Source organism: Cheilinus undulatus, linkage group 15, assembly GCF_018320785.1.
Source record: "Cheilinus undulatus linkage group 15, ASM1832078v1, whole genome shotgun sequence".
Classification (NCBI taxonomy): Eukaryota; Metazoa; Chordata; class Actinopteri; order Labriformes; family Labridae; genus Cheilinus; species Cheilinus undulatus.
The window spans coordinates 547,847-563,196 of NC_054879.1; the positions used below are offsets into that span (position 1 = coordinate 547,847).

Below are 15,350 nucleotides of genomic sequence, written 5' to 3' on the forward strand. Positions count from 1 at the left end.
GTCAGAGTGTCTCCTGGTCAGAGCGTCTACTGGTCAGAGTGTCTCCTGGTCAGAGTGTCGCCTGGTCAGAGTTACTCCTGGACAGAGTGTCGCCTGATCAGAGTTACTCCTGGTCAGAGTGTCTCCTGGTCAGAGTGTCGTCTGATCAGAGTTACTCCTGGTCAGAGTGTCGCCTGATCAGAGTTACTCCTGGTCAGAGTATCTCCTGGTCAGAGTGTCTCCTGGTCAGAGCGTCTCCTGGTCAGAACGTCTCTTGGTCAGAGTGTCCAAATTAGAGTTTTTCCTGATCAAAGTTACTCCTGGTCAGAGTGTCTCCTGGTCAGAGTGTCTCCTGGTCAGAGTGTCTCCTGGTCAGAGTGTCTCCTGGTCAGAGTGTCGCCTGGTCAGAGTGTCTCCTGGTCAGAGTGTCTCCTGGTCAGAGTGTCTCCTGGTCAGAGTGTCGCCTGGTCAGAGTGGAGCCTGATCAGATTTACTCCTGGTCAGAGTGTTTCCTGGTCAGAGTGTCTCCTGGTCAGAGTGTCTCCTGGTCAGAGTGTCGCCTGGTCAGAGTTACTCCTGGTCAGAGTGTCGCCTGATCAGAGTTACTCCTGGTCAGAGTGTCGCCTGATCAGAGGTACTCCTGGTCAGAGTGTCTCCTGGTCAGAGCGTCTCCTGGTCAGAGTGTCTCCTGGTCAGAGTGTCTCCTGGTGAGAGTGTCTCCTGGTCAGAGTGTCTCCTGGTCAGAGTGTCGCCTGGTCAGAGTGTCTCATGGTCAGAGTGTCTCCTGGTCAGAGTGTCTCCTGGTCAGAGTGTCTCCTGGTCAGAGTGTCGCCTGATCAGAGGTACTCCTGGTCAGAGTGTCTCCTGGTCAGAGCGTCTCCTGGTCAGAGTGTCTCCTGGTCAGAGCGTCTACTGGTCAGAGTTACTCCTGGTCAGAGTGTATCCTGGTCAGAGTGTCGCCTGATCAGAGTTACTCCTGGTCAGAGTGTATCCTGGTCAGAGTGTCGCCTGATCAGAGTTACTCCTGGTCAGAGTGTCTCCTGGTCAGAGTGTCGTCTGATCAGAGTTACTCCTGGTCAGAGTGTCGCCTGATCAGAGTTACTCCTGGTCAGAGTATCTCCTGGTCAGAGTATCTCCTGGTCAGAGTGTCTCCTGGTCAGAGCGTCTCCTGGTCAGAACGTCTCTTGGTCAGAGTGTCCAAATTAGAGTGTTTCCTGATCAAAGTTACTCCTGGTCAGAGTGTCTCCTGGTCAGAGTGTTTCCTGGTGAGAGTGTCTCCTTGTCAGAGTGTTTCCTGGTCAGAGTGTCTCCTGGTCAGAGTGTCTCCTGGTCAGAGTGTCTCCTGGTCAGAGTGTCTCCTGGTCAGAGTGTCGCCTGATCAGAGGTACTCCTGGTCAGAGTGTCTCCTGGTCAGAGTGTCGCCTGATCAGAGGTACTCCTGGTCAGAGTGTCTCCTGGTCAGAGTGTCTCCTGGTCAGAGTGTCTCCTGGTCAGAGTGTCGCCTGATCAGATTTACTCCTGGTCAGAGTTACTCCTGGTCAGAGTGTCTCCTGGTCAGAGTGTCTCCTGGTCAGAGTGTCGCCTGATCAGATTTACTCCTGGTCAGAGTTACTCCTGGTCAGAGTGTCTCCTAGTCAGAGTGTCTCCTGGTCAGAGTGTCTCCTGGTCAGAGTTACTTCTGGTCAGAGTGTCGCCTGATCAGAGTTACTCCTGGTCAGATTGTCTCCTGGTCAGAGTGTCGTCTGATCAGAGTTACTCCTGGTCAGAGTGTCGCCTGATCAGAGTTACTCCTGGTCAGAGTATCTCCTGGTCAGAGTGTCTCCTGGTCAGAGTGTCTCCTGGTCAGAGTGTTTCCTGGTCAGAGTGTCTCATGGTCAGAGTGTCTCCTGGTCAGAGTGTCTCCTGGTCAGAGTGTCGCCTGATCAGAGGTACTCCTGGTCAGAGTGTCTCCTGGTCAGAGTGTCTCCTGGTCAGAGTGTCGCCTGATCAGATTTACTCCTGGTCAGAGTGTTTCCTGGTCAGAGTGTCTCCTGGTCAGAGTGTCTCCTGGTCAGAGTGTCTCCTGGTCAGAGTGTCTTCTGGTCAGAGTGTCGCCTGGTCAGAGTGTCTCCTGGTCAGAGTTACTCCTGGTCAGAGTGTCGCCTGGTCAGAGTGTCGCCTGATCAGAGCTATTCCTGGTCAGAGTGTCTCCTGGTCAGAGTGTCGTCTGATCAGAGTTACTCCTGGTCAGAGTGTCGCCTGATCAGAGTTACTCCTGGTCAGAGTGTCCCCTGGTCAGAGTGTTGCCTGATCAGAGCTATTCCTGGTCAGAGTGTCTCCTGGTCAGAGTGTCGTCTGATCAGAGTGTCTCCTGGTCAGAGTGTCTCCTGGTCAGAGTGTCTCCTGGTCAGAGCGTCTCCTGGTCAGAGCGTCTCCTGGTCAGAGTGTCCAAATTAGAGTGTTTCCTGATCAGAGTGTCTCCTGGTCAGAGTGTTTCCTGGTCAGAGTGTCCAAATTAGAGTGTTTCCTGGTCAGAGTGTCTCCTGGTCAGAGTGTCGCCTGATCAGAGTTACTCCTGGTCAGAGTGTCTCCTGGTCAGAGTGTCCCCTGGTCAGAGTGTCCAAATTAGAGTGTCTCCTGGTCAGAGTGTCTCCTGGTCAGAGTGTCTCCTGGTCAGAGCGTCTCCTGGTCAGAGTGTCTCCTGGTCAGAATGTCGTCTGATCAGAGTTACTCCTGGTCAGAGTGTCGCCGGATCAGAGTTACTCCTGGTCAGAGTGTCTCCTGGTCAGAGTGTTTCCCGATCAGAGTGTCTCCTGGTCAGAGCATCTACTGGTCAGAGTGTCTCCTAGTCAGAGTGTCTCCTGGTCAGAGCATCGTCTGATCAGAGTTACTCACAATTAGAGTGTTTCCTGATCAGAGTTACTCCTGGTCAGAGTGTCTCCTGGTCAGAGTGTCTCCTGGTCAGAGTGTCGCCTGATCAGAGCGTCTCCTGGTCAGATTGTCTCCTGGTCAGAATGTCGTCTGATCAGAGGTACTCCTGGTCAGAGTGTCTCCTGGTCAGAGTGTTTCCCGATCAGAGTGTCTCCTGGTCAGAGCATCTACTGGTCAGAGTGTCTCCTGGTCAGAATGTCTCCTGGTCAGAGTGTCTACTGATCAGAGCATCTACTGGTCAGAGTGTCTCCTGGTCAGAGCATCTACTGGTCAGAGTGTCTCCTGGTCAGAGCGTCTCCTGGTCAGAGCGTCTCCTGGTCAGAGTGTCTAAATTAGAGTGTTTCCTGATCAGAGTTACTCCAGGTCAGAGTGTCTCCTGGTCAGAGTGTCTCCTGGTCAGAGCGTCTCCTGGTCAGAGTGTCCAAATAAGAGTGTTTCCTGATCATAGTGTCTCCTAGTCAGAGTGTCTCCTGGTCAGAGTGTTTCCTGGTCAGAGTGTCTCCTGGTCAGAGTATCTCCTGGTCAGAGTGTCGCCTGATCAGATTTACTCCTGGTCAGAGTGTTTCCTGGTCAGAGTGTCTCCTAGTCAGAGTGTCTCCTGGTCAGAGTGTCTCCTGGTCTGAGTGTCTCCTGGTCAGAGTGTCGCCTGGTCAGAGTTACTCCTGGTCAGAGTGTCGCCTGATCAGAGTTACTCCTGGTCAGAGTGTCTCCTGGTCAGAGTGTCGTCTGATCAGAGTTACTCCTGGTCAGAGTGTCGCCGGATCAGAGTTACTCCTGGTCAGAGTGTCTCCTGGTCAGAGTGTTTCCCGATCAGAGTGTCTCCTGGTCAGAGCATCTACTGGTCAGAGTGTCTCCTAGTCAGAGTGTCTCCTGGTCAGAGCATCGTCTGATCAGAGTTACTCACAATTAGAGTGTTTCCTGATCAGAGTTACTCCTGGTCAGAGTGTCTCCTGGTCAGAGTGTCTCCTGGTCAGAGTGTCGCCTGATCAGAGCGTCTCCTGGTCAGATTGTCTACTGGTCAGAATGTCGTCTGATCAGAGGTACTCCTGGTCAGAGTGTCTCCTGGTCAGAGTGTTTCCCGATCAGAGTGTCTCCTGGTCAGAGCATCTACCGGTCAGAGTGTCTCCTGGTCAGAATGTCTCCTGGTCAGAGTGTCTACTGATCAGAGCATCTACTGGTCAGAGTGTCTCCTGGTCAGAGCATCTACTGGTCAGAGTGTCTCCTGGTCAGAGCCTCTCCTGGTCAGAGCGTCTCCTGGTCAGAGTGTCTAAATTAGAGTGTTTCCTGATCAGAGTTACTCCTGGTCAGAGTGTCTCCTGGTCAGAGTGTCTCCTGGTCAGAGCGTCTCCTGGTCAGAGTGTCCAAATAAGAGTGTTTCCTGATCATAGTGTCTCCTAGTCAGAGTGTCTCCTGGTCAGAGTGTTTCCTGGTCAGAGTGTCTCCTGGTCAGAGTATCTCCTGGTCAGAGTGTCGCCTGATCAGATTTACTCCTGGTCAGAGTGTTTCCTGGTCAGAGTGTCTCCTAGTCAGAGTGTCTCCTGGTCAGAGTGTCTCCTGGTCTGAGTGTCTCCTGGTCAGAGTGTCGCCTGGTCAGAGTTACTCCTGGTCAGAGTGTCGCCTGATCAGAGTTACTCCTGGTCAGAGTGTCTCCTGGTCAGAATGTCGTCTGATCAGAGTTACTCCTGGTCAGAGTGTCGCCTGATCAGAGTTACTCCTGGTCAGAGTATCTCCTGGTCAGAGTGTCTCCTGGTCAGAGCGTCTCCTGGTCAGAACGTCTCTTGGTCAGAGTGTCCAAATTAGAGCGTTTCCTGATCAAAGTTACTCCTGGTCAGAGTTACTCCTGGTCAGAGTGTCGCCTGATCAGAGTTACTCCTGGTCAGAGTGTCCCCTGGTCAGAGTGTCGCCTGATCAGAGCTATTCCTGGTCAGAGTGTCTCCTGGTCAGAGTGTCGTCTGATCAGAGTTACTCCTGGTCAGAGTGTCGCCTGATCAGAGTTACTCCTGGTCAGAGTGTCTCCTGGTCAGAGTGTCTCCTGGTCAGAGTGTCTCCTGGTCAGAGTGTCTCCTGGTCAGAGTGTCTCCTGGTCAGAGTGTCTCCTGGTCAGAGTGTCTCCTGGTCAGAGTGTCTCCTGGTCAGAGCGTCTCCTGGTCAGAGTGTCCAAATTAGAGTGTTTCCTGATCAGAGTGTCTCCTGGTCAGAGTGTTTCCTGGTCAGAGTGTCCAAATTAGAGTGTTTCCTGGTCAGAGTGTCTCCTGGTCAGAGTGTCGCCTGATCAGAGTTACTCCTGGTCAGAGTGTCTCCTGGTCAGAGTGTCTCCTGGTCAGAGTGTCTCCTGGTCAGAGTGTCTCCTGGTCAGAGTGTCTCCTGGTCAGAGTGTCTCCTGGTCAGAGTGTCTCCTGGTCAGAGTGTCTCCTGGTCAGAGTGTCTCCTGGGCAGATTGTCTCCTGGTCAGAATGTCGTCTGATCAGAGTTACTCCTGGTCAGAGTGTCGCCGGATCAGAGTTACTCCTGGTCAGAGTGTCTCCTGGTCAGAGTGTTTCCCGATCAGAGTGTCTCCTGGTCAGAGCATCTACTGGTCAGAGTGTCTCCTAGTCAGAGTGTCTCCTGGTCAGTGAATCTACTGATCAGAGTAACTACGCAGTAGAGAGTATCCTGATGAGAGTGACTACTGGTCAGAGTGTCTCCTGGTCCGAGTGTCTCCTGCTCAGAGGGTCTCCTGGTCAGAGTGTCTCCTGGTCAGAATGTCGTCTGATCAGAGGTACTCCTGGTCAGAGTGTCTCCTGGTCAGAGTGTTTCCCGATCAGAGTGTCTCCTGGTCAGAGCATCTACTGGTCAGAGTGTCTCCTGGTCAGAATGTCTCCTGGTCAGAGTGTCTACTGATCAGAGCATCTACTGGTCAGAGTGTCTCCTGGTCAGAGCATCTACTGGTCAGAGTGTCTCCTGGTCAGAGCGTCTCCTGGTCAGAGTGTCTAAATTAGAGTGTTTCCTGATCAGAGTTACTCCTGGTCAGAGTGTCTACTGGTCAGAGTGTCTCCTGGTCAGAGCGTCTCCTGGTCAGAGTGTCTAAATTAGAGTGTTTCCTGATCAGAGTGTTTCCTGGTCAGAGTGTCTCCTGGTCAGAGTGTCTCCTGGTCAGAGTGTCTCCTGGTCAGAGTGTCTCCTGGTCAGAGTGTCGCCTGATCAGATTTACTCCTGGTCAGAGTGTTTCCTGGTCAGAGTGTCTCCTAGTCAGAGTGTCTCCTGGTCAGAGTGTCTCCTGGTCTGAGTGTCTCCTGGTCAGAGTGTCGCCTGGTCAGAGTTACTCCTGGTCAGAGTGTCTCCTGGTCAGAGTGTCGTCTGATCAGAGTTACTCCTGGTCAGAGTGTCGCCTGATCAGAGTTACTCCTGGTCAGAGTGTCTCCTGGTCAGAGTGTCTCCTGGTCAGAGGGTCTCCTGGTCAGAACGTCTCTTGGTCAGAGTGTCCAAATTAGAGTGTTTCCTGATCAAAGTTACTCCCTAGTCAGAGTGTCTCCTGGTCAGAGTGTTTCCTGGTCAGAGTGTCTCCTGGTCAGAGTGTCTCCTGGTCAGAGTGTCTCCTGGTCAGAGTGTCTCATGGTCAGAGTGTCTCCTGGTCAGAGTGTCTCCTGGTCAGAGTGTCTCCTGGTCAGAGTGTCGCCTGATCAGAGGTACTCCTGGTCAGAGTATCTCCTGGTCAGAGTATCTCCTGGTCAGAGTGTCTCCTGGTCAGAGTGTCGCCTGATCAGATTTACTCCTGGTCAGAGTGTCTCCTGGTCAGAGTGTCTCCTGGTCAGAGTGTCTCCTGGTCAGAGTGTCGCCTGGTCAGAGTTACTCCTGGTCAGAGTTACTTCTGGTCAGAGTGTCGCCTGATCAGAGTTACTCCTGGTCAGAGTGTCCCCTGGTCAGAGTGTCGCCTGATCAGAGCTATTCCTGGTCAGAGTGTCTCCTGGTCAGAGTGTCGTCTGATCAGAGTTACTCCTGGTCAGAGCATCTACCGGTCAGAGTGTCTCCTGGTCAGAATGTCTCCTGGTCAGAGTGTCTACTGATCAGAGCATCTACTGGTCAGAGTGTCTCCTGGTCAGAGCATCTACTGGTCAGAGTGTCTCCTGGTCAGAGCCTCTCCTGGTCAGAGCGTCTCCTGGTCAGAGTGTCTAAATTAGAGTGTTTCCTGATCAGAGTTACTCCTGGTCAGAGTGTCTCCTGGTCAGAGTGTCTCCTGGTCAGAGCGTCTCCTGGTCAGAGTGTCCAAATAAGAGTGTTTCCTGATCATAGTGTCTCCTAGTCAGAGTGTCTCCTGGTCAGAGTGTTTCCTGGTCAGAGTGTCTCCTGGTCAGAGTATCTCCTGGTCAGAGTGTCGCCTGATCAGATTTACTCCTGGTCAGAGTGTTTCCTGGTCAGAGTGTCTCCTAGTCAGAGTGTCTCCTGGTCAGAGTGTCTCCTGGTCTGAGTGTCTCCTGGTCAGAGTGTCGCCTGGTCAGAGTTACTCCTGGTCAGAGTGTCGCCTGATCAGAGTTACTCCTGGTCAGAGTGTCTCCTGGTCAGAGTGTCGTCTGATCAGAGTTACTCCTGGTCAGAGTGTCGCCTGATCAGAGTTACTCCTGGTCAGAGTATCTCCTGGTCAGAGTGTCTCCTGGTCAGAGCGTCTCCTGGTCAGAACGTCTCTTGGTCAGAGTGTCCACATTAGAGCGTTTCCTGATCAAAGTTACTCCTGGTCAGAGTTACTCCTGGTCAGAGTGTCGCCTGATCAGAGTTACTCCTGGTCAGAGTGTCCCCTGGTCAGAGTGTCGCCTGATCAGAGCTATTCCTGGTCAGAGTGTCTCCTGGTCAGAGTGTCGTCTGATCAGAGTTACTCCTGGTCAGAGTGTCGCCTGATCAGAGTTACTCCTGGTCAGAGTGTCCCCTGGTCAGAGTGTTGCCTGATCAGAGCTATTCCTGGTCAGAGTGTCTCCTGGTCAGAGTGTCGTCTGATCAGAGTGTCTCCTGGTCAGAGTGTCTCCTGGTCAGAGTGTCTCCTGGTCAGAGCGTCTCCTGGTCAGAGTGTCCAAATTAGAGTGTTTCCTGATCAGAGTGTCTCCTGGTCAGAGTGTTTCCTGGTCAGAGTGTCCAAATTAGAGTGTTTCCTGGTCAGAGTGTCTCCTGGTCAGAGTGTCGCCTGATCAGAGTTACTCCTGGTCAGAGTGTCTCCTGGTCAGAGTGTCCCCTGGTCAGAGTGTCCAAATTAGAGTGTCTCCTGGTCAGAGTGTCTCCTGGTCAGAGCGTCTCCTGGTCAGAGCGTCTCCTGGTCAGAGTGTCTCCTGGTCAGAGTGTCTCCTGGGCAGATTGTCTCCTGGTCAGAATGTCGTCTGATCAGAGTTACTCCTGGTCAGAGTGTCGCCGGATCAGAGTTACTCCTGGTCAGAGTGTCTCCTGGTCAGAGTGTTTCCCGATCAGAGTGTCTCCTGGTCAGAGCATCTACTGGTCAGAGTGTCTCCTAGTCAGAGTGTCTCCTGGTCAGAGCATCGTCTGATCAGAGTTACTCACAATTAGAGTGTTTCCTGATCAGAGTTACTCCTGGTCAGAGTGTCTCCTGGTCAGAGTGTCTCCTGGTCAGAGTGTCGCCTGATCAGAGCGTCTCCTGGTCAGATTGTCTCCTGGTCAGAATGTCGTCTGATCAGAGGTACTCCTGGTCAGAGTGTCTCCTGGTCAGAGTGTTTCCCGATCAGAGTGTCTCCTGGTCAGAGCATCTACTGGTCAGAGTGTCTCCTGGTCAGAATGTCTCCTGGTCAGAGTGTCTACTGATCAGAGCATCTACTGGTCAGAGTGTCTCCTGGTCAGAGCATCTACTGGTCAGAGTGTCTCCTGGTCAGAGCGTCTCCTGGTCAGAGTGTCTAAATTAGAGTGTTTCCTGATCAGAGTTACTCCTGGTCAGAGTGTCTCCTGGTCAGAGTGTCTCCTGGTCAGAGCGTCTCCTGGTCAGAGTGTCCAAATAAGAGTGTTTCCTGATCATAGTGTCTCCTAGTCAGAGTGTCTCCTGGTCAGAGTGTTTCCTGGTCAGAGTGTCTCCTGGTCAGAGTATCTCCTGGTCAGAGTGTCGCCTGATCAGATTTACTCCTGGTCAGAGTGTTTCCTGGTCAGAGTGTCTCCTAGTCAGAGTGTCTCCTGGTCAGAGTGTCTCCTGGTCTGAGTGTCTCCTGGTCAGAGTGTCGCCTGGTCAGAGTTACTCCTGGTCAGAGTGTCTCCTGGTCAGAGTGTCGTCTGATCAGAGTTACTCCTGGTCAGAGTGTCGCCTGATCAGAGTTACTCCTGGTCAGAGTATCTCCTGGTCAGAGTGTCTCCTGGTCAGAGCGTCTCCTGGTCAGAACGTCTCTTGGTCAGAGTGTCCAAATTAGAGTGTTTCCTGATCAAAGTTACTCCTGGTCAGAGTGTCTCCTGGTCAGAGTGTTTCCTGGTGAGAGTGTCTCCTGGTCAGAGTGTCTCCTGGTCAGAGTGTCTCCTGGTCAGAGTGTCTCATGGTCAGAGTGTCTCCTGGTCAGAGTGTCTCCTGGTCAGAGTGTCTCCTGGTCAGAGTGTCGCCTGATCAGAGGTACTCCTGGTCAGAGTATCTCCTGGTCAGAGTATCTCCTGGTCAGAGTGTCTCCTGGTCAGAGTGTCGCCTGATCAGATTTACTCCTGGTCAGAGTGTCTCCTGGTCAGAGTGTCTCCTGGTCAGAGTGTCTCCTGGTCAGAGTGTCGCCTGGTCAGAGTTACTCCTGGTCAGAGTTACTTCTGGTCAGAGTGTCGCCTGATCAGAGTTACTCCTGGTCAGAGTGTCCCCTGGTCAGAGTGTCGCCTGATCAGAGCTATTCCTGGTCAGAGTGTCTCCTGGTCAGAGTGTCGTCTGATCAGAGTTACTCCTGGTCAGAGTGTCGCCTGATCAGAGTTACTCCTGGTCAGAGTGTCCCCTGGTCAGAGTGTCGCCTGATCAGAGCTATTCCTGGTCAGAGTGTCTCCTGGTCAGAGTGTCTCCTGGTCAGAGTGTCTCCTGGTCAGAGTGTCTCCTGGTCAGAGCGTCTCCTGGTCAGAGCGTCTCCTGGTCAGAGTGTCCAAATTAGAGTGTTTCCTGATCAGAGTGTCTCCTGGTCAGAGTGTTTCCTGGTCAGAGTGTCCAAATTAGAGTGTTTCCTGATCAGAGTGTGTCCTGGTCAGAGTGTCGCCTGATCAGAGTTACTCCTGGTCAGAGTGTCCCCTGGTCAGAGTGTCGCCTGATCAGAGCTATTCCTGGTCAGAGTGTCTCCTGGTCAGAGTGTCGTCTGATCAGAGTTACTCCTGGTCAGAGTGTCGCCTGATCAGAGTTACTCCTGGTCAGAGTGTCCCCTGGTCAGAGTGTCGCCTGATCAGAGCTATTCCTGGTCAGAGTGTCTCCTGGTCAGAGTGTCGTCTGATCAGAGTGTCTCCTGGTCAGAGTGTCTCCTGGTCAGAGCGTCTCCTGGTCAGAGCGTCTCCTGGTCAGAGCGTCTCCTGGTCAGAGTGTCCAAATTAGAGTGTTTCCTGATCAGAGTGTCTCCTGGTCAGAGTGTTTCCTGGTCAGAGTGTCCAAATTAGAGTGTTTCCTGGTCAGAGTGTCTCCTGGTCAGAGTGTCTCCTGGTCAGAGTATCTCCTGGTCAGAGTGTCTCCTGGTCAGAGCGTCTCCTGGTCAGAGTGTCTCCTGGTCAGAGCGTCTACTGGTCAGAGTGTCTCCTGGTCAGAGTGTCGCCTGGTCAGAGTTACTCCTGGTCAGAGTGTCGCCTGATCAGAGTGTCTCCTGGTCAGAGTGTATCCTGGTCAGAGTGTCGCCTGATCAGAGTTACTCCTGGTCAGAGTGTCTCCTGGTCAGAGTGTCGTCTGATCAGAGTTACTCCTGGTCAGAGTGTCGCCTGATCAGAGTTACTCCTGGTCAGAGTATCTCCTGGTCAGAGTGTCTCCTGGTCAGAGCGTCTCCTGGTCAGAACGTCTCTTGGTCAGAGTGTCCAAATTAGAGTTTTTCCTGATCAAAGTTACTCCTGGTCAGAGTGTCTCCTGGTCAGAGTGTTTCCTGGTGAGAGTGTCTCCTGGTCAGAATGTCTCCTGGTCAGAGTGTCTCCTGGTCAGAGTTACTCCTGGTCAGAGTGTCTCCTGGTCAGAGTGTCCCCTGGTCAGAGTGTCCAAATTAGAGTGTCTCCTGGTCAGAGCATCTACTGGTCAGAGTATCTCCTGGTCAAAGTGTCTCCTGGTCAGAGCGTCTCCTGGTCAGAGCGTCTCCTGGTCAGAGTGTCTCCTGGTCAGAGCGTCGCCTGATCAGAGTTACTCCTGGTCAGAGTGTCTCCTGGTCAGAGTGTCCCCTGGTCAGAGTGTCCAAATTAGAGTGTCTCCTGGTCAGAGCATCTACTGGTCAGAGTGTCTCCTGGTCAGAATGTCTCCTGGTCAGAGCGTCTCCTGATCAGAGCATCTACTGGTCAGAGTGTCTCCTAGTCAGAGTGTCTCCTGGTCAGAGCATCGTCTGATCAGAGTTACTCACAATTAGAGTGTTTCCTGATCAGAGTTACTCCTGGTCAGAGTGTCTCCTGGTCAGAGTGTCTCCTGGTCAGAGTGTCTCCTGGTCAGAGTGTCGCCTGATCAGAGTGTCTCCTGGTCAGATTGTCTCCTGGTCAGAATGTCGTCTGATCAGTGTTACTCCTGGTCAGAGTGTCTCCTGGTCAGAGTGTTTCCCGATCAGAGTGTCTCCTGGTCAGAGCATCTACTGGTCAGAGCATCTACTGGTCAGAGTGTCTCCTGGTCAGAATGTCTCCTGGTCAGAGCGTCTCCTGATCAGAGCATCTACTGGTCAGAGTGTCTCCTAGTCAGAGTGTCTCCTGGTCAGAGCATCGTCTGATCAGAGTTACTCACAATTAGAGTGTTTCCTGATCAGAGTTACTCCTGGTCAGAGTGTCTCCTGGTGATAGTGTCTCCTGGTCAGAGTGTCTCCTGGTCAGAGTGTCTCCTGGTCAGAGTGTCGCCTGATCAGAGTGTCTCCTGGTCAGATTGTCTCCTGGTCAGAATGTCGTCTGATCAGTGTTACTCCTGGTCAGAGTGTCTCCTGGTCAGAGTGTTTCCCGATCAGAGTGTCTCCTGGTCAGAGCATCTACTGGTCAGAGTGTCTCCTGGTCAGAATGTCACCTGGTCAGAGTGTCTCCTGATCAGAGCATCTACTGGTCAGAGTGTCTCCTGGTCAGAGCATCTACTGGTCAGAGTGTCTCCTGGTCAGAGCGTCTCCTGGTCAGAGCGTCTCCTGGTCAGAGTGTCTAAATTAGAGTGTTTCCTGATCAGAGTTACTCCTGGTCAGAGTGTCTACTGGTCAGAGTGTCTCCTGGTCAGAGCGTCTCCTGGTCAGAGTGTCCAAATAAGAGTGTTTACTGATCAGAGTGTCTCCTGGTCAGAGTGTCTCCTGGTCAGAGTGTTTCCTGGTCAGAGTGTATCCTGGTCAGAGTGTCGCCTGGTCAGAGTGTCTCCTGGTCAGATTGTCTCCTGGTCAGAATGTCGTCTGATCAGAGTTACTCCTGGTCAGAGTGTCGCCTGATCAGAGTTACTCCTGGTCAGAGTGTCTCCTGGTCAGAGTGTTTCCCGGTCAGATTGTCTCCTGGTCAGAGCATCTACTGGTCAGAGTGTCTCCTGGTCAGAGCATCTACTGGTCAGAGTGTCTCCTGGTCAGAGTGTCTCCTTGTCAGAGTGTCTCCTCGTCAGAGCGTCTTCTGGTCAGAGCATCTACTGGTCAGAGTGTCTCCCGATCAGAGTGTCTCCTGGTCAGAGCATCTCCTGGTCAGAGTGTCTCCTGGTCAGAATGTCTCCTGGTCAGAGTTACTCCTGGTCAGAGTGTCTCCTGGTCAGAGTGTCCCCTGGTCAGAGTGTCCAAATTAGAGTGTCTCCTGGTCAGATTGTCTCCTGGTCAGAATGTCGTCTGATCAGTGTTACTCCTGGTCAGAGTGTCTCCTGGTCAGAGTGTTTCCCGATCAGAGTGTCTCCTGGTCAGAGCATCTACTGGTCAGAGCATCTACTGGTCAGAGTGTCTCCTGGTCAGAATGTCTCCTGGTCAGAGCGTCTCCTGATCAGAGCATCTACTGGTCAGAGTGTCTCCTAGTCAGAGTGTCTCCTGGTCAGAGCATCGTCTGATCAGAGTTACTCACAATTAGAGTGTTTCCTGATCAGAGTTACTCCTGGTCAGAGTGTCTCCTGGTGATAGTGTCTCCTGGTCAGAGTGTCTCCTGGTCAGAGTGTCTCCTGGTCAGAGTGTCGCCTGATCAGAGTGTCTCCTGGTCAGATTGTCTCCTGGTCAGAATGTCGTCTGATCAGTGTTACTCCTGGTCAGAGTGTCTCCTGGTCAGAGTGTTTCCCGATCAGAGTGTCTCCTGGTCAGAGCGTCTACTGGTCAGAGTGTCTCCTGGTCAGAATGTCACCTGGTCAGAGTGTCTCCTGATCAGAGCATCTACTGGTCAGAGTGTCTCCTGGTCAGAGCATCTACTGGTCAGAGTGTCTCCTGGTCAGAGCGTCTCCTGGTCAGAGCGTCTCCTGGTCAGAGTGTCTAAATTAGAGTGTTTCCTGATCAGAGTTACTCCTGGTCAGAGTGTCTACTGGTCAGAGTGTCTCCTGGTCAGAGCGTCTCCTGGTCAGAGTGTCCAAATAAGAGTGTTTACTGATCAGAGTGTCTCCTGGTCAGAGTGTCTCCTGGTCAGAGTGTTTCCTGGTCAGAGTGTATCCTGGTCAGAGTGTCGCCTGGTCAGAGTGTCTCCTGGTCAGATTGTCTCCTGGTCAGAATGTCGTCTGATCAGAGTTACTCCTGGTCAGAGTGTCGCCTGATCAGAGTTACTCCTGGTCAGAGTGTCTCCTGGTCAGAGTGTTTCCCGATCAGATTGTCTCCTGGTCAGAGCATCTACTGGTCAGAGTGTCTCCTGGTCAGAGCATCTACTGGTCAGAGTGTCTCCTGGTCAGAGTGTCTCCTTGTCAGAGTGTCTCCTCGTCAGAGCGTCTTCTGGTCAGAGCATCTACTGGTCAGAGTGTCTCCCGATCAGAGTGTCTCCTGGTCAGAGCATCTCCTGGTCAGAGTGTCTCCTGGTCAGAATGTCTCCTGGTCAGAGTGCCTCCTGATCAGAGTGTTGTCAAAGACTATTTATCTAATGAATTTCACCTGCTCCTCCCAGTGACAGCGCATGCTCCTGGTTTACATTTGGGGTCAGGCTCTCTTGGTTCTCTGGGTTCTCCAGCGTCTCCTGAGTGATTCCAACCACCATGTGGATCAGGCTGCCAGACTCTGGAGCTGTCACCGATGCTTTCACAATCGTCTCCACCTCCTGATGGTAAACATTAATGCAGTCCTTTTAAAGATGACTAAAGAACTCCAAACTTTGACAGCTTTTTCTTCTTCTGGTCATCATATAGATGCTCTCAAAAACTCACTGACGTTCTGTTCAGTCAGGGATCCTCTCAGATTAAGAATTTTTATGAGACACTAAAGTGATAGGCTCTTAGCGATGGAGCCCACAGTCTTTTTAGACCTTTTCTCATCTTACCTATTTGAACCACTGATGACTGTTTACCTTCTCCACAGTTTTTCTCTCCAGCAGCTCCACAGAAGTGTTCCCGCCCCGCCCACGCTTCCCCAACGACACACTGAGAGGCGGCCCCATCGATGAGCGCTGCATTAGAAAAACACCATAGAACATCAGAAAATACCTAGAACCTCAGAGACAGCCAGAGTGTCAGAGATGACTGGGAACGTCAGAGAACACCTGAGGACATCAGAGGATGTTAGAGAACATTACAGAACATCAGAGAATGCCTGAGAACATTAGAAGATGTCGGAGAATGCCGTTTCACCATGAAAGAGGATGGACAGGTAAAGGTGGGCCTTACTCTCTTCTCTCGGACTCGAGATCTCAGAGGTTTGATCACGGTTGTGTCAAGATCCTGAAACAAAGATAAATTGAATGTTCTAATAGGAGAAAGTTGAAAAACTAATAAAGCAATGTCACTACACTGCATTCCAAAGTATTATGCACATTGTATTTTAGTGTCATGAACATTCAGTTTTTGTTTTTCAGTAAAAGTCATTGGCGGTTTTGTGTCTCAGGGTTCTGTGGATCACTGAAATCACACCTGTGATCATTAGTTTGCCAGGTGAGCCCAATTAAAGGAAAACTACTGAAGAAGGACGTTCCACATTAATAAGCAGGCCACAGAAACACACAAACACATGATTTTTTTGATTGAAATAGCTTTGATTTCAGTAAATATGACCTCCTAATGTTGCAAATTCAATGAATGACCATTTTAAGTCCTTTACAACCTATAAAATCTTTTAAAACTTTGTTGTGCATAATAATGTGGAACACTGCATTTTAGCTTTTTTTATTTAAAAAAATAGTTATCATTGGGAGGTTTGTTCAATAAAAACTGGATTATGCTCCAACGGTTGATGACTTGAAAATTATACTGATTGCTGCTTGCATCAACACTTAAA

The 15,350-nt window shown here is 51.6% G+C and overlaps 1 protein-coding gene across 6 annotated transcripts in view; it reads right to left on the bottom strand.

Moving 5' to 3' along the window:
• Positions 1–15,350, bottom strand: part of si:ch1073-416j23.1 (rac GTPase-activating protein 1) — an 82,471-nt gene that overhangs the window by 34,223 nt on the left and 32,898 nt on the right. For 4 of the 6 annotated variants that reach the window (XM_041806343.1, XM_041806344.1, XM_041806345.1 and 1 more), the window contains exons 6-8: positions 14,708–14,797; positions 14,428–14,526; positions 14,019–14,181 (exon numbers count right to left, since the gene is read on the bottom strand). In XM_041806343.1, the coding sequence (XP_041662277.1) occupies positions 14,019–14,181; positions 14,428–14,526; positions 14,708–14,797 (352 nt within the window). The remainder of the gene's footprint in view (positions 1–14,018; positions 14,182–14,427; positions 14,527–14,707; positions 14,798–15,350) is intronic. The other 2 variants (XM_041806347.1, XM_041806346.1) reach the window with 1 other exon arrangement.